General features: G+C 43.2%; 1 protein-coding gene across 3 annotated transcripts in view; it reads left to right on the top strand.

The window, feature by feature from the left end:
- Positions 1-24121, top strand: part of LOC124545215 (afadin) — a 1085620-nt gene that overhangs the window by 925040 nt on the left and 136459 nt on the right. For all 3 annotated transcript variants that reach the window (XM_047124083.1, XM_047124082.1, XM_047124084.1), the window contains 3 exons: positions 3593-3751; positions 21303-21553; positions 22522-22643. In XM_047124083.1, coding sequence (XP_046980039.1) covers positions 3593-3751; positions 21303-21553; positions 22522-22643 — 532 coding nt within the window. The remainder of the gene's footprint in view (positions 1-3592; positions 3752-21302; positions 21554-22521; positions 22644-24121) is intronic.

Genomic DNA, 24121 nt, shown 5'->3' with positions numbered 1-24121 from the left:
TGGAGCTCAGGATGTATTCTGTAATCTAAAATTTTGGACATTTGTGGCAATGTCTTATGGGACCAAACTGCTGAGGTTGTCGGTCCCTAAGCCTACACACTACTTAATCTAACTTAAACTAACTTACACTATGGACAACACACACACGCCCATGCCCGAGGGAGGACTCGAACCTCCGACAGGGGGAGCCGCACGTACCATGACACGGCGCCCTAGACCGGGCGGCTACCCCGCGCGGCAGGATTTAAGACTTTGGTGAAGTACGAATACACAAAAATGGGTGGTTGTACAAATATATTTACGGGGATAACAAACAGATGATTTGTCCTTGTCGTTGATAATGGTGGTGGTGGTGGTGGTGGTGGTGGTGGTGGTATTAGTGGGCTTGTTATTATATTCCGTGCGCTACCTGAGGACCACAATTTTAACGGTTATTCTCTTTTTAAATCAAATTGTGAAGTTGTCAATAAAGTAAATTATTTACTCCATTCCCCGTTGAGAGATGACTCCGATGGTCATTACAGTTTTCAGCCTCTAAGGAGCATCTTGAAATCTGTTGAGAACACACAAACCCCGGTAATACATAGTTTCACTATAAATATGAAAATCTTTAGGCTACGTCAAGTTTTACCTCTGTCCGTTGATGACGTGGTAGAAGTCATACACCGCCCGTCCAAAAAGTTCGAGAATGATTTTATTGCTGGCTTATAAAGCGACGTCAGCGAAGTAACTTCGGTGGCAGCGTAAACTAAGGACTGTAAACAATAGCCGTGCATTCGGCCAATCGATTGCGAGCAGGCAGTGTTGAGTAGTGGACGTGCGATAGTAATGTATCAGCGTTGTTGTTTCAAATCGAAATGGAACACATCTGAATCAAGTGTTCAATAAATTGTCCGGAATGCTTTGAGAAGGAGAAAAGTTGTGCAAAGTTTGTCCCGAACAAAAACAACGATGTGTGAATGCCTGCCGCGACTTGATTGAAATGCGAAATGTGACAATTCTTTCCTGGAAAAAATTGCCACGGGTGGTGAGACTTGGTATTATACGAACCTCCACAAAACTACAAACCATAGAAATTCACATGTAGTTCAACGCTTAAGCGAACAACTTTTCTGGCGGTTCCACGTGGTTGTGTGAACGATCTGTGTGTCGTACTCAAATGAGGGAGACGTAGTATCTAACATACCGTCTGAACTTTCGTTTCTTTTTTGTTAATCCAGTCTCAAAATTTATGGGACTGGCGTGTATATTTCGAGACAAACAGTGGATTTCTTTGGATTAGTTTTTGTACGTCGCAGAATTACCTTGCTGTTGTGACTAGAATAAATAATCAGCTCAGTGACAGCTATAGTAATCACTTCAACAAAAATGTGTCTGCGCTTGTGTCATTTTCAGATTCGAATTAGCTGCTGTTACAGAAAAAAAAGGTTCTGTCTCTCCGTTTGTAAATGTAAATTGGCGAATGCCATACTGGCTGCGTTCGTCTGAACGTTACTAGGACGAATGCGGAAGACACTTTGTCATTTTATTGCATCCCCGGGTTGTGATGTCAGACACTGACTACAGGTGTCTGCAGGACTGGGGAGGCGAGTTGCTTCGTGAGCTGCCTAGCTTGCTCTGGTTGTTCTCTAAACTGGGCTGCGGGCTGCTCCGGCAAGTAGCCGGTCTCTGACGGATGCCTGCGGAGTTGGAGTGCCGAGCACGACCCTCGCCTAATTAGCAATCACGCTGCCCCCTCGCAGAGAGCAGCCGGCACCAAACTCGATTCCGCTGGCTGTCTCGCCCTTCAGGTGCCTCTCGTTGTCCCTCAGAACCGTCCAACTCCACCACTAGTACTCCAGACAGCAGATACCAGTATTAGTACCGCGCGTTGGAATGATAATTACAATAGCAGACGAGTTTACTTACACCATACGATATGCGTCGAAACAGTTAGGTGAATTGTATCGTAGAACGGAGGAGCTAGTGTATTCTTACCGATGTCTTTTTTTTTTTTATTCCCCGGGAGTTCTGATAAGACCAAGGTTTGCAGGAGAGCGTTTTATGAAGTTCGAAGTTTGGGGCGGGAGCGACATATTATTGGCAGAATCGAAGCTTAGGACAAGCTATGAGACGTAGCTAAGTAGCTTAGTTTTTAAGAGCATTACCGGCGAACGGTAGAGAGTCGAAGTTCGAGTCTTCTTTGGGCACACATTGCTTAATCTAACAGTCCCAATCTTATATACTATCACTTGATTTCGTTGCAGTGACTGGCGGTCGACACAGAATTGCCACGTCAGCAGCAGTTTCTTTTCGGTAGACATGAACCAATACCGCATGCACACCTTTCCTTTGTCATTTTATCTTTCTTTTTTGTCAGTTTCTAAGGAAACTTGCTTTCTGAGTTGCTTCAATGCACCATGATGCGAGTCTTCTTTCCCGCTAATTTAAGCTGTCTCGAGCCAACAATTCTGCTTCCATCCTGTGTGTTCGGAGCTATGCAGTGCCCTCTTGTATTTCGTTCCAAGCACATATGCAGATGTTTAACACACGTTGGTGATTTAGTCATAGGTGCATTGCGCTAAGCGTTTGAACATGCCTATTGAAAGATAAGATGTTAATTCACATTGATATCGTACATTGTATTGTATTGTATGTTAACCGGGGGCCTAGAAACGACCGAGAGGCTCCGTCCCCGCCACAGCCGCAGTGGTCCACAACCCCACGATGACTACCGCAGTCCACTTGACCCTTCCGCCGCCCCACACCGAACCACTCTTTCAGGGTTATTGTGCGGTTCGTGTCCCAGTGGATTTCCCCCCCTCCCCAGGGAACGTCTCACACCAGATGAGTAACCCCTATGTTTGCGTGGTAGAGTAATGGTGGTGTACGCGTGCGTGGAGAACTTGCTTGCGCAGCTGAGGCGGAATATGGGGAACCAGGCCACATTCGCCAAGGCAGATGGACAACCGCCAAGAAACCATCCATGAACTGGCCCGCTCACCGGACCTCGACACAAGACCGCCGGGCGGATTCGTGCCGGGGAGCAGGCGCTCCTTCCCACTGCGGAAAGTTGTGCGTTAGACCGCACGGCTAACCGGGCGGGCGATGTGGTACATTGCTTAACATAATTTTAGGCAGATTATAATACGAAGTTACAGCATGTTGCAGGTGAAAAATAGGTCCGCAACATATAATTGAAATAAATGGTTGTAGCTCCGTCATAAGTTGCATTGAGCTATAAACGTGTATTAGATTATAATACACTGCAGTTTTCTGATAAAAGGTAGTTCATAAAGCAGACAAGACTGGCCCCAGTATTTCACTCTTTTTCACCTGTCGCAGGGTGTGGTCCAGTAGTTCAACTTCAGCAGCACGTAAAAATGCTTACAATCGCCAAAGCACACCAAGTATCTCGTTCGTCTACTCTCATCGTTCAGTATACCCGGCCGCTCCTTTCATCTCGTCCAGCATCGGGTACAATGCGGGTACCATATACTGCATTGTGAAGAAAAATATTTGTGTGTGTGTGTGTTTTAAGGAAGCTGGTGCTTCCCACTGACGCGTGGCAGCTACTGTTTTGATTGTGACGACGTTGTTTGTGGTGTTGCAGGCTCCATCATGTTCCACGTGCGCCGGCGGCCCGCGGACTACCACCCCCGCAAGCGCAAGAAGAAGCCGCTGCAGAAGTGGAACAAGGGCAGCGAGCTCAGCGACTACCGCTACGAGGAGGGCTACGACCGCCTGCCCTTCTTCCTCGAGCTCAACCCAGGTCAGTGCTAGAGATGGGCAAAACTGTTCTTTTCAGAGATTGGATCAGAACTGTTCACTCCCTGAAATGAATTAGCTCTTTTTCATGACTCACCACTCATTTACAATAGAAAATAAATGGAAGGCACATTGTCCTTTAAACTTGGTTTATTCCAGTACTACACCTGTATTTTGATCTTATTTGATCCTATTTTTAAGTAACACAGATAATGAGTAAGAATTTTGTATTGTTTATTGAAATTTCCACGATATGACAAAGTTTTTGATTATTGATTTGTTTTGCACTATCGTGGTTTTTTGGGTGATCGGAAAATGTTGTAACTTGAGATTTACATTAACAATATATTTGGCTATAATGTATTAAAATTTCATTAACCTCATACAAATTCATCGCAAGCCATCTATTTTTAAAGTGAACGTTTCCTTCCGAAGACGCCTAAAATCGCAAAATCCGTACCAGAATAAGAAAAAAAATATAAATTTGACTGTAAAACGAAAGTGCTGCATATAGCCTTACGCAGAATAAAACAAGGAAAATATTGGTGTATCACATTTTGCGATACGTTTATCGGTTCGCTCGTATTTAAAGCGTAAATTCGAGTGCCCATAATAAAAATCCTATAGTAAGAGGAGTCATCAGGAACCTAATCTAATCAGTTTAAACAAATAAAAATAAAATAAAAACAATTGATGTATACATAACATAATAATGTAATATACATAGCGGTATTACTACGAAGAACAATATCCAGTAGGGACGAACTCCGATGCAGAGGCGCTGAGTCGAGCGGGTCGAGCCGCGAGCTGTATTACTGCGTGAGCTGAGACCGCAGAGACCAGAGTGACACCTGAGTCGCTTTGCTCAACGCTCTGGCTAGAGTCGAGACGGTGGGGTGAGCGTTGAGCGGTCGAGTTCCGTGGGTGGGGGGAGCGGTGAACTCACCCGCTCCGAAACAAATCGTCTGTTCTCTTGCGAGCAGGTTGTTGCAAGTAGTTCCTATGTTATCCGCTAGGTGGCTCTCTGTCCTGTTGCTCGCATCAACTGCCCAGAGGGCAGGACGTGCGACTGAAACGATCGCCGACAGAGTGCGATGCGAAGTTAAGCTGCGCCAGACACTGCGCGCGGCAGACGACGCACATGGACGGCACGGCATATGTGAAAAACAAAATTCAATGGGGCACTGCACAATGCAGGCAGCCAAGGTAGAAGCAGGGCAGAGGCCGGCGCTGGCTGTGTTGTGTGGCGTCCAGTGTGCTCTGACCAGCAAAGGCCCCGCTGATATGCTCCGTCTCTCTCTCTCTCTCTCTCTCTCTCTCTCTCTCTGCTGTGAGAAACGTTTGGAGCTACCGTTCTTTTTTTCTGAATCACCGATTGTTCACTCCTTTGAAAGATTCAACTCTATGAATTAGTTCAAGAGCGCATCCCCCATCTCTAGTCAGTGCCGGCATGCTGAGGAGACCTCGGAAAGCAAGTTAGGCAATATTGAAGTAACTTTTATGGAAAGCTGCAATACACTTAGTGGCTGATGCTTCTTGAGATGACGACATTAATTGAAAGAATGATAGCAGTGTTTAAATTGGCCGTCAGTTTGCCTTGTTCACCTAAGTGAGCTGGCGATGTTGAATCTGACCTGCTGTTGTGCTGTTGGCCCGACTGCAGCCGGCGTCAGGCTCCATTACGTCTACATGCGGTTTCAGCATTCGAATTGATGATAAAAAACCACAACAGAGGGAAGCCATAGACCAAGGAAAAACAGGCAGATCTGGTAAAGTGTTGGCATGTGAATCACACATTAAACGAGTGGTATGCCGTTACAAGCGAATAACGGTTACAGATCACAAATTAAGCTAAGAAACTGGTGACAACTTGTCTTACTGCAGATCAAAACACAAGAACAGTTAAACAGGAAAGACGTTACGGACATTGTGATGAATGGTGTAACCTCAGAATTAGGAGAGGGTCCCCGAGAGTCACTTTAAATACTAATAGTAATTAAAGTTGAGTATCCCGTCCCAGGGAGGGGCGGTTTAGACTGCTACTTCAGAAACATGATGCGTTCCCGCGCGTATTGTTTCGTACACACCCTATTGCTTTGCGTCGAAATTATTACAGATTAGCACAAGGAAACTGATTACTGACCTAATGTAGCGAAATTAGAATTATATTAATACCTTCGGCTGCTAATGGGCGTTGATATATATATCAACGGGGACAGGTGAAAATGTGTGCCCCGATCGGGACACGAACCCGGGATCTCCTGCTTACATGGCAGACGCTCTATCCATCTGAGCCACCGAGGGCACAGAGGATAGCGCAACTGCAGGGACTATCTCGCTCACCCCTCCCACGAGACCCACATTCTCACCTTGTATGTCCACACACTACATTCGTAGTGTCCCACCCCGCCGGCCGTGGTGGCCGAGCGGTTCTAGGCGCTACAGTCTGGAACCGCACGACCGCTACGGTCGCAGGTTCGAATCCTGCCTCGGGCATGGATGTGTGTGACGTCCTTAGGTTAGTTAGGTTTAAGTAGTTCTAAGTTCTAGGGAACTGATGACCTCAGCAGTTAAGTCCCATAGTGCTAAAAGCCATTTGACCATTTTTTTTTTTTTTTTGTCCCACCCCAACACACTCATTACTCCTGGAAGACATTCTTACCAAGTCCCGTAAGAGTTCGGGGAATATTTGTGTATCCGCACAGAAGAAGGAGGTCATGGCCGGTGTTGCCAGAACTATATACCTATATAAATAAGTATATCCATATCAGTAATGTAGCGAGTCACGCGATCAGTGGCCTCTACCAATGCAAGATGTAATCACAATCGTCCATAATGGCGTTAACTCACTAGCTGACGATGATCATAAACTTTCTCCAACTAACAACTGACTTCAGTGGCGCCGTCGATGACGTCACGTCTTTCCGTGTTCGAAGACCCAACGCACTGTATTCCTCCGCCGGCAAGAAGAGAGTCCTATGACCACTAACAGGCGCGCCTCTTGAGAGTTTGTTCCGGCCCGTGAAGGCAGGCCTGCGGTCCATAGAATGGGAGCTGGAATAGGGGGCCTTCTACGAAAACGGCGAGTCGGATGTGTCCCTCCGCCGCTGGTGTAGGAGGACTGAAATTCAAACCGACGTCTACCTTGGCCTTCCAGGAGTACGCCAAATGTACAAATAATATATTAATTGAACCAGGCGCCAGAAAATTATAATCTTTTCACCAACTGGAAGTTCAGTGATGAGGAAGTCCGTAATTGCTGGGGGAAATTCATTTGATCTGATTTAATTGGCATTTAATTAAACTGACTTTCAAACTACAGGGCCAATTCGCCCGTGATCTGTATCAATCAACTCGTCTGTAATCAAAGGTATTAATTAAATAAGTTTCCTTTAATTTACGTCTATGGTCACAAACTTTTTGTTGACAGATTACCGGTTTCGGTCGATAATGACCATCATCAGATCTGCAGCAAAAAATGGGGAAAAACATAAATATACTCGCAGATTGTCTACAGCTTAAAAACAATACATAGACCATAATGAAAAGTACTACTGACAAATATATGCATTTGTGCGCTTTTAAGTATGAAGAGGCATACCTGTTTTATAAAAACAACATCCTAATGTACTGCAGCCATAGTGGCATCGTCAAATGTTAAATGCAGAATCAGCACCAGCATCGTCAAATATATATAAATAACATCATATGCACGAGTCATGTTGTCAGTAGCACTACTGTTCAAAACAAGCTGCCGCACAGTAGCCACAAGCTGTTTGTGTTGTAAGTTCACGAGATGTCGCTAATGTCGGCATACACTAGTTTTCAATAATATGTAGCACTGTTTTCTTTAATTGTGGCTTCTTTAGCGATTTGTTTTTTGGTTGTTTTATATTATCCGGTGCACTATCAAAGAAGTTTATTATTTATGTCATTATCTAGAATATTGGCACTAGAGCATATGTCAACTACTGTTTCTTAACTCTTCCTCTTTTAACAATCTTATTTTGTCGTGTTCTTTTTCATTGCTATTTATTATTATAATGCCTCATATACGTTATAAGCTCATTACAGACATCAGCTATTGTATCCCCCTTTATTTTCGCTGTGCAATTAATTATTGAAAACTAGTGTATGCCGAAATTGGTGACATCTGGTGAACTTACAACACAAACAGCTTGTGGCTACTGTACGGCAGCTTGTTTTGAACAATACAAACGACTGTGCCTCGTGTGCCAAAGAGCACCACTAATCCGACCAGGCGACTCGTTCTGGTAACCCACTAGCCAATCTGACGATCCCGTGCCCAGTGCTGTCGTCCTAGGCGATGTCGTTGGGTCCATCACAGGAACACGTAAGGGCCTGTTGCTGGGGAGCCCCGTGTGCTGATCGGTGTGCTTCGAAACACTTGTACCTGCGTCAGCGCTATACTCTGCCGACACATTGCCTCAGATTGCTGCGTATCCTGCTTTATACAGCTTAATCATCTGCTCTGTGCAGCAGCTCATACGTATTAGGAATTCTTCCAAACGGCTAATTTCTCGCTAGCGTTCTGTCGACAGCACACTTTAAGGAAACTAGGGATGGTGTTTCAGACAGCAGCACGCCTCAGCACGTCTACCTGCTGGTTTCATTGGCGTCTGTTGTAATCCAGGAACCGCCGCAGTGCGTGCAGTTGGCCGCCAAGAGTGGCGATCAGGCGACGCCGGACTGATGCGTATTTCAGTACCGCCTGCGACCGCCCTTATATTGATTTGTGTCGCTGCGCACCTTAATGTTTGATGCCACAATCCATCACACGGCCGTGTAATAAGGCTTACTATCGAGGTCGCTTGGATCCCGTAACACTCTTGCCAGGATGTAATTTGCAAATCTCGTTGTCTACTGATGTTTCTTCCGGGACGTGTCTTATGACGGATACCGAACCAAAGTAGCCAGGCTCGTGTATTCTCAAAACGCATATGCGTTGCTCTCAATTCGGGGAGGTGCCCTAAATAGACTGTCTGATCCTGACGCCACTGTGTATTGCGGAATTTACCACTAGAGTAAAGGAGTTTTGCTATTTAGGGAGCAAAATAACTGATGATGGTCGAAGTAGAGAGGATATAAAATGTAGACTGGCAATGGCAAGGAAAGCGTTTCTGAAGAAGAGAAATTTGTTAACATCGAGTATAGATTTAAGTGTCAGGAAGTCGTTTCTGAAAGTATTTGTTTGCAGTGTAGCCATGTGTGGAAGTGAAACGTGGATGATAAATAGTTTGGACAAGAAGAGAATAGAAGCTTTCGAAATGTGGTGCTACAGAAGAATGCTGTAGATTAGATGGTAGATCACATAACTAATGAGGAGGTACTGACCAGAACTGGAGAGAAGTTTGTGGAACAACTTGACTAGAAGAAGGGATCGGTTGGTAGGGCATATTCTGAGGCATCAAGCGATCACCAATTTAGTATTGGAGGGCAACGTGGAGAGTAAAAATCATAGAGGGAGACCAAGAGATGAATACACTAAGCAGATTCAGAAGGATGTAGGGAGCAGTAGGTACTGGGAGATGAAGAAGCCTGCAAAGGATAGAGTGGCATGGAGAGCTGCATCAAACCAGTCTCTGGACTGAAGACCACAACAACAACTACTACAACCACTAGATGTCACAAGAGCCACACCCGCCAATGTAAAAGGAGGCGCATAGTATTGTGTTGTCAGTAGAGAAGCTGCATCAGCTTGAATGGGTCGGTCAAGAGAGCTCAGTGACTCCGAACGTGGACTAGTCATTGGATGTCACCTGAGCAACAAATCCGTTAGGGACATTTGAACCCTTCTAAAGCTGCCCAAGTCGAATTTTGCTGGTGTGATTGCGAAGTGGAAACTCTAAGGAACAACCACAGCCGTACCAAGACTAGACTGAATTCATGGTCAGGGACCGTCAGACGTTGCAGAGGATGGATGTAGAAAGTCGAATTAAATCAGTGGATAGAATTGCTCTTTGAGTTCCAGAGTGCTACCGGCAGTCCATCTAGCGCAGTGACTTTGCATGGAGAGCTAAAAGTAATGTTGTCGAACGGCTCCTCATAAGCAGTGCATTTGTGTAACGACTCGAAGTATGGTAAAGAGCGACTACATTGGACAGTGGATAAACGGAAACCAGTGATTCTGAGAGATGGCTAACGTCTATACCCTGTGGCAATCCGATGGAAAGTTTTGGGTTTGGTGAATGCCTGGAAAACGGTACCTTCCCTTACGCGTAGTTCCAACAGTGTAGTACAGAGGAAGTGGTGTTACGGTATGGGGGTGTTCTTTGGGGTTCAGGTGTGCCCCCTTATTGCGCTTCAGAAAACGCTAAATGCGAAAGGATAAGGACACATTTTATAGCACTGTGTGCTGCGTACAACAGAGGAACAGTTCGGAGACGATAATGGTGTGTAGCAGTGTGACAGTGCACGCTGTCATAAAGCAGCATCCGTGGGTGGTTTGTGGGCGTTCCTGAAATTGTGTTCTGACCTCAACCAAATGGAACGTCCTTGGTGACAGTTTAAATGTCGATATCGCTCCAGACCGCAGCGTCCAATATTCCTTCGCTGCTTTTGGCTCTTGTGGAAGAATGGACTGCCATTCAGACACCTCATCGAAACTGCGTCCAGTAGAGTTCAATTCTTAAAGGCGAAGTGTAGGGACTCCCCGTGTTACTTTCCATTAATAGGTGTCGGATGCTTTTGATGTCATCGTGTACGAACTACACTTTGCGCACGAAAGAAACGTAAAGACCTCTTCGGTCCAAAGACTGTCCACAATCCCATGGCCGTGTCTAGCAGAAAGTTCTAAAGTGTCAGTCCTCTCAAGGAAAGCTAAAAAAGAACTCAAGTGAATGAGAAATCGGATGATATAGAGAAAAGGAAAGAAAATAGGTCCTGTGAGGCCATTCTGGATGAAGCTGCAAAAAGATTGTCAACGAATCGCCATTTATTGTGTGGAATGTACATTTCTAGTGACGAGCCAAAATCTTTGCAAACACTTCCAGATGCAGTAGTGGCCTGGTTGGTTAAAATTAGTAGTATTGCTTCCACTTTAATATACACTGAATGGCCGAAAGTCTTCGAAATGCACTGCATGTGGTGTTAATAGCTAGTCGCTGTTCCATGATATCAAAACAGAAATAGGATGTCGAGGATGTTAGAATCAGTCTGGAGAGATATCTATCCATGCGTCTTGCAGTGCTAAAACGATTGTTTTTGTGTAGTTGGTGGTCGGTTCATGCAGTGTACATTGGTGCCGACAGCATGTTGTTTACATTACTAAAACGTTATCCCAGGATACGTTAGCAATTGCAGTACAGGGGCAGCAAAAATTTTATATTCTGTGTTCCGCGTAGCTATTGGCCGAATTTTAAAATTTCAGATGCCATCATAATTACTGATTATGAGGCCTAGTCTTGTGTAGCAAACAATAAGACAAATATTCAGTTAGAAATTTTGTTTTTTTTCTTTGAGCAACGTAACTGACGCCGCGCAGATACACGGATTTTATTCGTCGTTGACTTGAGAATGACAGCACTTAGCAACTTTCAGCAAACTTGAAGGCGTTTTCAAATCATTAAGAACCTTTTTGTCGCTGGCACCCCCACAAAACGATGAAAGGAAAAAAAGTAGTGTATCGCGTACTACATAATCTCTGTTCATGCAGTCAAACGTCAGCATCAGATATGAAGTTTTAATTTTTTACTTCTTTCCCATTATCTCCATTCGCACACACTTCGACTACAGTATTACGTATATCACTTAATATAGCCGGTCGGAGTGGCCGAGCGATTCTAGGCGCTTCAGTCTGCAACCGCGGGACCGCTACGGTCGCAGGTTCGAATCCTGCCTCGTGCATGGATGTATGTGATGTCCTTAGGTTAGTTAGGTTTAAGTAGTTCTAAGTTCTAGGGGGCTGATGACCTCAGAAGTTAAGTCCCACAGTGCTCAGAGCCATTTCAAGCATTTGAACTTAATATACCTGCAGAACTACATCATCGTAGGACATTCATGTCAGGAGTACGACGCCATTATTTAAACATTGAGATGCCTGAAAAACTAGCTTTTGCCTAAAATGGAGCGCAAATTACACAGTTTATAGTCGTTCAATGTTTCGTAATGAGAGCACTTTGAGGTTTTTAACAACCTTTAACCTAAATTTCAAAGCTTTCCTGAACGTTTTTCGCTTGCCTGCTTAAAGGTTAATGTTTATACATTAACTCATTTGTACGGTAATCAGACGTTTAAAGATATTTTATACATAAGATTGGCGGAGGGTAACTTGTATGACTGCTAGTCATTCCCGTTCTTGCTTACTCGCAAATGGAGCGAGAGAAAGCTGCTGCCTACACGATTCCGTGCGACTCCTTATTTCTTTCACCTTGTTACATTTAGAGCAAGTCGTACTTTGGAGAGCATCACTGGCGATACCCTTGCCTCCGAGGAACATTCGCCATCATGGACAACTTTCTGGCTTATATTACTTACAAAATCATAGAACCATTCACGTATCTGAGAACCCATCCCGTGTGCCCGGACGTTCCTCAACAGTCTGCGGCTCAGTACTGTGTCAAACGCTTTTTGAAAATCTAGGAATATGGAATCTGTTTCCAGAATGAGATTTTCACTCTGCAGCGGAGTGTGCGCTGATGTGAAACTTCCTGGCAGATTAAAACTGGGTGCCGGAAAGAGACTCGAACTCAGGACCATTGCCTTTCGCGGGCAAATGCTCTATCAATTGAGCTATCCAAATGTAATGTGGAATCTGCCTGTTGTCCGCTATCAGTGGTTCGGAGGACGTGATGCGCGGGAAGGGCAAGCTGAATTTAGCACGAGCGATGCTTTTTAGGTCTGTATTCATTTGTTGATACGAGTTTTTCTGTGTCAAGGAAATTCATTTTATTCGAGCTTAGAATATGCTCAAGAATTCTGCAGGAAACCTACGTTAAAGATATTGGCCTGTAATTTTACGAGTTATTCGTCTGCACTTTCTATGCACCGCAGCAAATTCGTTTTTTCCACTCGCTTGCGACTTCTGGACGAGAGACTCATGATAAATGCAAGCTACGTTTGAAATAAGTAGAGGCGAGGTGTTTGACAGTAGCGAAGATGAACAATGCTCATAGTTACCCAAATATGCATTTGAGAGCCAATTCGACGTTTTTCCTTCTTCCGGTCCATACTACAACCTCGGAGTTACCTGCCCTACAATCTTAGCAACAACAGCACCGGTACATGTATTCAACTGTCAGAGGTATCAGAACGGTTTTCGCTTATAACTTTCGACTCGTCAGTTCCCGGTGCAGGGACCCTTCCCTCATATTGATACATTTATCCTTCTATATCATGCTAGAAAGTTTTTAACATAATCACGGAATCACCATCTGTACACACACCTTTACAGGCACCGGCGTCTACAACTTTGACGCTTTGCACCGTCGATGGATGATGTTTCCGGATACGGGTTTCTGTTCAAAATATTATGTACTCATTCCGATCTGCAAGTCCTAACAGTTTGTAACGGAATTTCCGAACACCCTGTATACGCTTGCGTGTAAAGCTACTGCAGTCGTAACCCGCTGCCATTTCTCTGAAGACAGCGCACAGTTTGCTTCCCTTGCGCTACACAATAGCGTCTGACCGCCTCAGTTTACCGCGAGCGCTCACTACCCAGGCGACGAGCGAGCGTGAGCACTCTTGCTTGTCTAGGCGACTCCTGGAGAAGCCCGAAAATAATGCCAAGTTGGCGGGCCATAACCTGCCATGCAGCAGACTCACTAGGAGCAATAACAAGCACTTTGTCTCATTCGCCGGGCCACACGTGTGGAAACATTGTCTCCGGAATACTGAACATCCACCTAGACATTGTTGACGTCCGAAACCTGATTTCTTGGGTGATCTCCACTATCCTAAGACCCACGCGTCTTCCACCTATTATCAGCCCTTGATCGAAGCCGGTTACCTCGCGACGTGCTGCAGTGTTCACCACGCACGTGGCTGTAACGTAGCGCTAAACAGTGGTGCCAGACGCCTACTCTAGACTCAGTGTAGGGGTGCTCACTGCCATCCGTTAAATGCGAATGGGGCAACCCTTCCCATGAATTTTGGCCTCGCAGTTTAGTTTGTTTGTTTTTGTATGCGTCCCTCGTGTAAGTAAAACTGCTTTGTAGTGTGAGAAGAAAGAGGGAAATTTATGTTTGACATCTCGCCGAAGATAAAAGCTAATTTTAAAAAAAAAAAAAAAAAAAAAAAAAGTGGTTCAAATGGCTCTGAGCTCTATGGGACTTAACTACTGAGGTCATCAGTCCCCTAGGACTTAGAACTATTTAAACCTAACTAACCTAAGGACATCACACACATCCATGACCGAGGCAGGATTCGAACCTGCGACCGTAGCGGTCGCGCGGTCTCAGACTGAAGCGCCTAGAACCGCTCGGCCACACCGGCCGGCTGATTATTAAAAGATATCACACAGAAGGCAGGATATTACGTCAGTAAAACGTGACATGCTGTCTGTATTTTCCTCTGCTATAGAACGCCAACCTTCGAACTTAAGACGTTTGTGAGATGCATTTGTAAACAATTTAGACAGAAAATAAGGATTTTGTACGTTGAAGTATCACTTCTGCCGCAATAGGTAATCTCCATTTTCTGTACGGATTTAGGAGTATACTGAGCGCATTTTCCGGCGAATAAACACGATATTTTGTCAGACCTGTAACAAGATCTTAAACTAATGAACATGTAAGATCTTTGTACAAGTTTAATTGAAATACGACGTATGTTTGCTTGAAAAAGGAACGAATCTATTGTGAAACTGCGAGCGTTTACCAGTAACAGCAGCAGTGACATTTCGCCATACCCAGCGATATTTATTCTTCTGCCACCATTGCATCGCCGGCCGGAGTGGCCGAGCGGTTCTAGGCGCTACAGTCTGGAACCGCGCGACCGCTACGGTCGCAGGTTTGAATCCTGCCTCGGGCATGGATGTGTATGATGTCCTTGGGTTAGCTAGGTTTAATTAGTTCTAAGTTTAGGGGACTGATGACCTCAGAAGTTAAGTCCCATAGTGCTCAGAGCCATTTGAACCATCACAGTAACTTCAGCATCAAGACCAAAAGAGGTGGCGCAGTGTTTAGCATACTGGACTCGCATTCGGGATGACGATGTTTCAAACCCGCGTCCGGCCATCCTGATTTAGGTTTACCGTGATTTCCCTAAATCGCTGCAGGTAAATGCTGGCATGGTTCCTTTGAAAGAGCACGGCCGACTTGCTTCCCCATCCTTCCCTAATCCAATGAGACCCATGGCCTCGCTGTTTGGCCCCTTACCCCAAATCAACCATCCAATCTATCAGTATCAAGAAAGTAATATTTATAAACATGTCTGGATGAGAAAAAAAGAACTATTTATAAAACAAAAATGTAGCTGTAATCTGATTTGCTATTTCCTAAAAGCAGTGATTGTAATATTTTGTCGCATTTGATTCTTTTTTCATTTGGGGATTCCCTACTAAGAATCAGATAGCACACGTACAATTAGCAGCGCAGACTTCGGTCAAGGTACCAAAAAAACAACTTCCATTTCATCAACCTTGTCAGTAGCAGTTCTGCCACATTTTAGTTTTGTTCTTTAACACCAGAAACGAAATTTAGATTGACTTGTCTACATTGTGTGTCCGCAGTTCCCAGTGCATCGATAAGACAGCTGCCTGTTGAAAGCGAAACGTTGCGTGTCTCCGTGCTGCGTTGCATGTCCTCGCTCCCCGTTGCGTGTCTGTTTGTAGGCCATTGATTTACGCACTTCTTTCGAATCCTTCCCTAGGCGTAAGCGACTGCCCAAAATTTTCCCCGTCTTACGTGTACCTCAGCTAGGCGCCGAACTAAAATAGTAAACAATTAAATAAAGTCGGTCTTAGACTAGTGCGGGGTAGTAATTGCACCAGTAGCCATTAGGCAATTCGACGACATGATACGGGCATGCATAAAATGGATGGACTTCGATAAAAGACATAGTAAACAAACTTTTTTTTCAGAAGTAAAATAATTTCATAAAGTACTCTCCTTTTAACGCAATGGATTTGGTCCAGCGAGACACATTTTATTGCCTCAGAAAAAGAGTTTGTTTATATATTAAAAATACTTGTCTGCAGGACAGGTAACTTTTTTATTGAACAAAACTTCCTTCATTCCAAATCGCTTAAAATAAAATAAAGTCACTTAGGGTCAATTATGTATTACAACCGGGGGGGGGGGGGGGGGCGTATTTCACATATTGTATATTTGTAGTTCGTGAGCCGGCCGAAGTGGCCGTGCGGTTAACGCTGCAGTCTGGAACCGCGAGACCGCTACGGTCGCAGGTTCGAATCCTGCCTCGGGCATGGATGTTTGTGATGTCCTTAGGTTAGTTAGGTTTAACTAGTTCTAAGTTCTAGGGGACTAATGACCTCAGCAGTTGAGTCCCATAGTGCTCAGAGCCATTTGAACTTGTAGTTCGTGACACGGTTGTTAGCTTTTCTTTTAAAAAATGAAAAATAGAACACGTCCTGGCGTGTTACAATGAAGAACCTGTCTATAGTGATAACGACCTTAGAGTCTTCCGTTGCCTGATAGACTTCCTGCCACGTGCGGGGGTCGTTCTGAAGGTAAAGGACGTTTGTTTATCCACCGATTTTTACTCGAGATAATGAAAGAAAACTTATTTTACAGCATATTTTTATATTTTTACCTGTTCTTCTACGTAATCATCGTTCAAATTTAAACGTTTGTTGCGCTCCAAAACCTTTCCGATGCCTTCACACATAAGCAGTTGCCGCCAAGTTGTGAGAATCATTAACGTCCTTTTTCAGAAGTTTCCATTTGCACAGCATTCCTTTAATTTCTGAAAAAGATTTCAGAGCCATAAGTGATTATAGGGAGAAGAAAAACTTTGAAGATTCGTAATGAGGTGATATCATTTGTTGCAGATGTAGTCAGTGTGGTGTTCGAATGTGAGTTTGGAGTCGATGATAATGCCCAGATATTTGATATGGGTCTTCCGCGATAGTTTGCTTCCTTGTCCAAAACGGAGCTGGCCCCCGGTTGTTGCGGCATATCGTTCGTATAAAGCGTAGGTCTATAACGAAGCCATGACTTCAGACTTTTGTTGGCCTCAGCTGGTTGTTGGATTTGTGAAATTAGAGCTCTCGGATGGATTCCTTCGAACTATGTTATAGGACCCTTAATAATGATAGTACGGAATAGAAGAATTCATGAAAATGTGAGGTAGGAAAACGTTCGAACAAGCGCGTGTGTATCTCGTTCATCCACATGACTGGCTCGTCAATTTGATTACTCTGCCCGAACGAGCGTGTGACGTGCTACATTGTGGAAACAATAGCCACTGCACAGATGCGATGCTGTTAGGCCAAAACGACATTGCTTTAGACGAGCATTGGTTATTTTTCACGGTCACGTGGATTGAGCTTTTGTCAGCGCTCTGAATTGGATAACACGTAATCCCTTATATGAAAGCGTACAAAACGGTTCGTTGATGAACTTGCCCTTGACGACACGTCATCGATGTGTGATCTGTGCCGTTTTTAAAAACGCTTCCCAAACATTGGTTATTTCAGTTATTTACTTTAAAACTCCCTGAGACTTTGGGTTACATATTTGTGGTCACCAAGTCAGTCTGCTATAAGCTAGAAAATGGGTTGTTGACTAAACACCTTTATCTTGGGGCATGCCGTCGCAGTACGTCTTGGGTTAAAGTATTTAAAACAAATGTAATATATCTTGGCACTATATATTTTTTGTATGTCCGAGGCTTAACTCAGTTTCTAACATCATACAAGTTTTCGACTTTATGCCCACTTCAGTTTTTCATCTTGCTTCGATTTAAACGGGATACATGTGCACAAGGATTGTTGTCAGTCTCAGCAAAAATAACGTGCCAGATTAAATTTAATGCAAAAATAGTTATATATGTGAAATTAACTATGTTTACCTCCAGTCTGTCTTTGAAAATTTGTCGTCTGCCAATTGGAAATAATTCGTATTCTAACTGTAATTTTTCCTCTGATGCAGACGTTAATTATGAAATGACACAACGAAAACAAACATTTTAAATTCGTATTCGCTACTATTTTTGCATTAAATTAATCGGAAACGCTACTTTCGCAAAAAATTAATAGCAATGCTATTTTGTTAATTGATGAAGCAGAAGCAGATGTAAATTTGAAAACTTGAAGTGCAGTGTGAGTAAGGTCGCGGAAAGGCACTTCTGTAGGGGGGAAGGGGGGGGGGGGGGGGGGAAACCGACAAGTGGATGCCTACTTTACCTGGATTGTCTTCGAAGGCACACAATGGACTAGGTTTTTTCTCTAATTCTCAAGAAACTATTGTGGAATATCCAACTGTTCCCGTCTTTCAAGAGAGGTGAACAAATACACCACGCAATATACATTGTGCTTTCTCGTGCCCAGTTCGTCACGCAAATGTGTTCCCGTACTTAAGAGATGCCATCAGTCCCCCTGCCGTGGAAGTTAATCGATGGCCATCCATCATGATTCGGTGAACCTGTCAACCGCTTCCTCCTGCACTGCATTGTCGTCCTAACCCACTTCGTCCAAAAGGCTCGTTCTGGCTCATTTGAATCAAACATTGTACGTCCCCATAGAACAATGCACCCTTTCACGAAATCGCATTCACTTTTGATTTCCTTTTGATCTTTTCCTCCCAGGCGAAACAATTCGATAATACTACACATTACCAAAGTACATCAGTAGCAGTCGGGATGTTAATGTCTGAGGTTTAAAACTGGCGTGACATCCGTAGCGTGACATCAGTATGAAGACATTGCTTCCATTTTTAGTATCTTTTGTACAGGTATCGCATTGTAACTGAAAATTTCGTTTGGTTGATCAGATCACAAACTATTAAGTGCCGCGCGGGATTAGCCGAGCGGTCTCAGGCGCTACAGTCGTGGACTGTTCGGCTGGTCCCGGCAGAGGTTCGAGTCCTCCCTCGGACATGGGTGTGTGTGTTTGTCCTTAGGATAATTTAGGTTAACTAGTTTGTAAGTTTAGGGACTGATGACCTTAGCAGTTAAGTCCCGTAAGATTTCACACACATTTGAACATTTTTTGAGACTGTTCAGTCCAACTTAAATTTCCTGTCCACTGTTCAGAAATGCCCACTGTCAAGTAACTGTAGATTCTGTGTTATTAGCATTCAACTTTGAACTAAGTGTGTAGGGTGAACCCAAAATTCAGTGACAAAATTTCGGCGGTTGTTAGAGATATTTTCTGAGTATTTTGATATACACAGTGGAATGAGCAGGCTACCAGAAATACCTTTAAAAAAAAAAAAAAACTAAGCTCCTCCCGAACAGGCCGTGAAGGCCCAACAGAACCGACCGGCCGCCGTGTCATCCTCAGCCTATAGGCGTCATTGGATGCGGATACGGAGGGGCATGTGGTCTTCACACTGCTCTCTCCCGGCTGTATGTCAATTTCCAAGACCGGATACCAGAATTATCAGTTCTCTAAATTTACCCAATATGGTTTTGGGAAAACAATGTTGCACTTCTTCCAGTAACTCTCATGTGTGTTCGCTGAGCCGGCCGTAGTGGTCGAGCGGTTCTAGGCGCTACAGTCTGGAACTGCGCAACCGCAATGGTCGCAGGTTCGAATCCTGCCTCTGGCATGGATGTGCGTGATGTCCTTATGTTAGTTAGGTTTAAGTAGTTCTAAGTTCTAGGGGACTTATGAACTGAGAAGTTAAGTCCCATAGTGCTCAGAGGCATTTTTTGGTGTTCTCTGAGCATTTTTTTTTTTTTAATTTTCATACAAGCTACACCAATATATTTGTTATGATTCTCATCGTCAGTTGTTATGATGATGGGTGGCCAGCGCTAAATAGAAACATATATTGCGGGTTTGGCAGTGAATTTGGTAAGGAGCTGGCTGCGTAGTCTGTACCTGCAACAACTGAAATAATTAGTAGTCGTTGGTAAAAAAATAATATATTTTGTACTTAACTTGTGTTACGGGCTTCTTCATATGCTGCACTCATGTAATTACAAACATATCTAGATGAGGCATTACTTATGCCATACTTGACTAAGCGCCTTGTTAGAGGCTGCTTCCTATCAGCTGAAGGCTATGCAACATTCCTAGTTGACGTCCCGAGCAAGAGCGGACGAGAGCTCGCTAGATACTTGTCACAAGCCGCGGAGCGGTACCAGTCACGACTCGCGGGTCCAGCGATATCTATTACGGACTGCAGTCGATATCTACAACCCCTAACAAGTGTTATCAAACGTTGATACCACAATATTAGTGTCCTAGCTTTGTTTCTTTGAATTCTTGAGATATTTGGTATTGTGTTCTCTTGATAAAGGCACGAAACACTGGAGCAACAATTTAGAATAAATATCATATGTGTGCTGTCGTGTTAACCAATGCACTGCATATCTGAAGAGGCATCGAACAAATCTGTCATCTGTTCGGCATCCCTGCCACTTATTTCATGTATTCATTGTATTATCCCTAGGTAATCAGATTTAAATGATACGATACGCATCAGAAGTTTTCCAATAACGTTATAATCGAAAAGTGTTGTGTTGCTGTTGCCATTCTTCGTTATGGGCTGCTGATATTCTAATCTGAGCCCCTGCTCTATCTTTGCATTGCTCTTCACTTTGAATTTCGCCTGTTCATTGCCCTCCTCCTTGAATTATAGTAAGTCATTTCAATCTTGCTTCTTTGGTTCTGTTTCTCTTGCAGATCTTTTGCCTCTTTCACACAACTTCCATCTCACTTGTGCATCACATCTATGCCACTCTAAAACCTGTAAAGCATTCTCAGTCTTCAGAAAACGTTGTGTTTGGGGCGGGGGGGGGGGGGGGGGCGCAGAGGTGAGCTTCCATCTAGCCACTAATTTTCTCCACCTACTGCCATTCATCCATTCATGCACAGCCACCACCACTAAACTTTCTTATTTTATCTATCATTACAGTCGTGAGGCCAGACTGCGGAGAAAAGTGAGGAGTTGGAGGATGACATTCTTTTGATGGTCTACTGTTTGTGATGTGTGGAACGTTGAACTTGCTTCTGCCCTTCGATCGTTCTTACTAGAAAGGGTTATAGTAGACAATTTTAGACATGTGCAGGACTCTTCACTGTGTGGTAGATTCTCGACAGATAGGGGTTATTATCAGGGACAATTCCCTAGTGTGCTTCATCTTCATTAAGTTACACAGTGAAGTATGGCACTGCCCGATGATTTGTATCCAGCATGCACTGCTGGCTGCGCTTATACCAGTCACCGTTAACCTAGTGAAACATTGTACTTGTCAGATTCAAACATATACATTTTACATTAATTAAGCTTTTGTAAAAATATTGTTGATTATTGATAACTTTAATCGTTGTCTTGCTTAATTTTTTTTTCTCTTTCTTTCTTTTTTACCTGTGCCACCTAATGGTTTTGGAGGATTGGCTAGAATGTAACATAGTGTAACCCCTGATACATATAACACAGTTCTGTGCGATCTCTTTGCAGATGGGTCTGATGTGGTAAGTGGGGTCCCGAAGCGCCACCGCCTGCAACCCAATGTGACGGAGGTAGGCAGTGAGCGGCCAGCAGGGCCTGCTGGGCAGCAGGCGCAGTCGCTACAGCTGTTTGGACCCAACATCAGGCCGCGACACTGTGTTGTCGCCCATACTGAAGGCATCGTCACTGTCACCCCCTGTTCTCGGGATGCCGAGACCTACGTTAACAACCAGCGCATCTACGAGACAACTATCCTGCAGGTGATGCATCTGAAACAGCCTCAATTTTTAGGATAATTAACCTTTGTAGTAAGCAAAATAAGACGCAGCTTAACGAGGCTTGCGGTGTTTTTATTCTTGTTGCATTTTCATATCCTTTTCTGCACTCAAGGTACATTACTTACATGGTACTATTTACAGCTCACATGTAATTTAACTTCCTGAAAGAACCGCAGAAAATTTGTGAGTGGGTAAACTATGTAGTTCAGTTAATTCTTTGACATATCTCATTCTTTAGCCTCAGGAGCTTTGTCTTTTGCTGGAAAACTATGATAGTAGAAGTTTTCAGACGAGTTCTCTGTGTTAATCATGTTTCCTGTAAACGTAGAACAGTTGCTTTGATATGTCAGTAGATTATGTGAACATAGTACTTGTTAAAGCAAATGTGAGTTACCTTATTGTAAAGAATTCAAGGAATATATGTGACATGCTATTAATTAGAAACAAAAAGAGCAGATTCTATGCATCTAAAAGCTCAGATAATTGGAACGACTTTTTGTTTCCTAAATATCATCCAATTTACATTATTATCTTAACATGCTGCACCAGGATATGCATTTAAGATTTAAAGATATTGGCAATCAAGTGGTGAAGAACTACTATCATCTGGCAATAGTGGAAGAAAGCAATTAATAAACTGTAGGTCAGTCATGCAACAAGATTGTAATTGAATGGGCAATAAATGACAGTGTGTGCTTAACAAAGTTGTTGATACGAAACAAACACAGACAACTAATGTTTCATCAGTTTTTATTTTTTGCTCTAGAATGTTTTTCATTAGTGGCAAAACTTTGCCTCAGTATAGACTGAGCTGACGAAAGGTGCAAGTTCTGAATAGTTGTTTTTCATCCTTAAGGTAAATTGCAAATCATTTCCAAAACACACAGTTTTCTTATGTGTGTACAGTGACAGTTATATTCTAATTTTCTTTTGTATTTTGCATTTTACAGCATGGTTCAATCGTGAAGTTCGGCCGTATTCACAGCTTTAGGTTTATCGATCCTTCTCATGATGACAGGACGAGGCAGCGGCATGACAGTGCTCGGCAGGCACTTGACTATTCGTATGATCGGTCAGTAAAGAAAAGTTATTTTAAGGGGCCAGATGAGTTGGCATATTTATCATAAAGCCACTCTCCACTGCTCAGTTTATTTTTGTTCAGTTTAGTTCACTTCCCTGCTCACAATATGAATGGCTTGCTCATTATTTTATTTCTCTAGCTAGCCAATGCTTAACCTTAAGATTAGAATAGGAATAATCACCAAGTGCCTTTCAGATTTGTCATCTGCAGATGCAGTGCCACTCAGGTTCCCTTTTATTTGAAGATTTTGCTCCATTCAAGGACATTGTAAAAGTTTCACACTGCCTGTAGTTTACATGTATTTGTTTTATTTAACTTCACACAATTGGCCAGTTTCAATGTTAGATGCCTTTCTCAAGTACTCAAGGTGCCAAGATGGTGCCACATATCTGATTATATAGCAGCAAACACGGCAGTTCTGAAAGTGAGCACTTGCGTATGCAAGTGTCAAATTTAAAACAGAAAGTTTATTGAACATAGCAATAATCACTGTAGAAACTGAGTTTCTACAATGCCTATTAGTGTTTTCAGTAAACATTCTGCTTAAAATTTGACGTTTGCATGTACATGTGTCTGTTTTCAGAACTGCCATGTGCCATGTCCATTGCTAAATAATCGGATACATTACAACATGTTGACACTTTCAGCACTTGAGAATGTCCTTTAAGACCAAAACTGGCCAATTGTGTAAAGTTAAATAAAGTCCATATGCGTAAACAACAGTTTAGGTGGAACCTACACAATGGCCCTCAAGAAATATGACTGTGGTACCCCTCCTGAAAAAAATGGTTGATATTGCTCAATGTCATTGTTGGCAAAGCATTCCCAGACAGTAGTTGTATAACCCCAGATGTGTCTGTGTAATGGCTAATTTGAAACTAAACCAAACTAAATTTATAACTGATAATGTTGTATTAGAAATTTAGTTCATAGCTCACGTTATTTTCTTTGCCTATTTCCTAATAAAGCACTTAACCTTTTTATTATTATTCTCTTGTGTTCATTTTAATGATTTACAAATTACTGTTACGTGATAATGACTTCATTTACTTATTCTTATATGCATCACAGACAGTTATTTACCCTAGCTTTGTTTCAGTGTTGCTACTTAAAGCCATGTTAACACATTTATAATAACAAATTCATTCTCTGTCCCTGCTACTTGACTCGGATTACATCTTCATACATTTTCTTTATATATCTCAGTTTTCATGTGCCCTGTAAAGGCACTAAACAGATTTTTTTACAAATTGCAACATAGTTGCAGCAGAACTCCACAGTGAACCAGGCATGGCTTTTGTAAATTTTTTTTTTTTCCATTTACTGAGTAATTAATTTTAATCTATGATAACCTCCTTAAAGACCTGAATACGAACAATTTTTCAATCACATTGACCCAACATTTGTAAATATAGTATAGTCAGAAAATAACAATGAAGTTGGTTCCAGCCGGCCGCGGTGGCCGTGCG

This window comes from Schistocerca americana, chromosome 8 (genome assembly GCF_021461395.2).
Source record: "Schistocerca americana isolate TAMUIC-IGC-003095 chromosome 8, iqSchAmer2.1, whole genome shotgun sequence".
NCBI classification, from domain to species: Eukaryota; Metazoa; Arthropoda; class Insecta; order Orthoptera; family Acrididae; genus Schistocerca; species Schistocerca americana.
The sequence above is the reverse complement of the archived record's forward strand: the minus strand, read 5'-3'. Positions and strand labels throughout refer to the sequence as shown.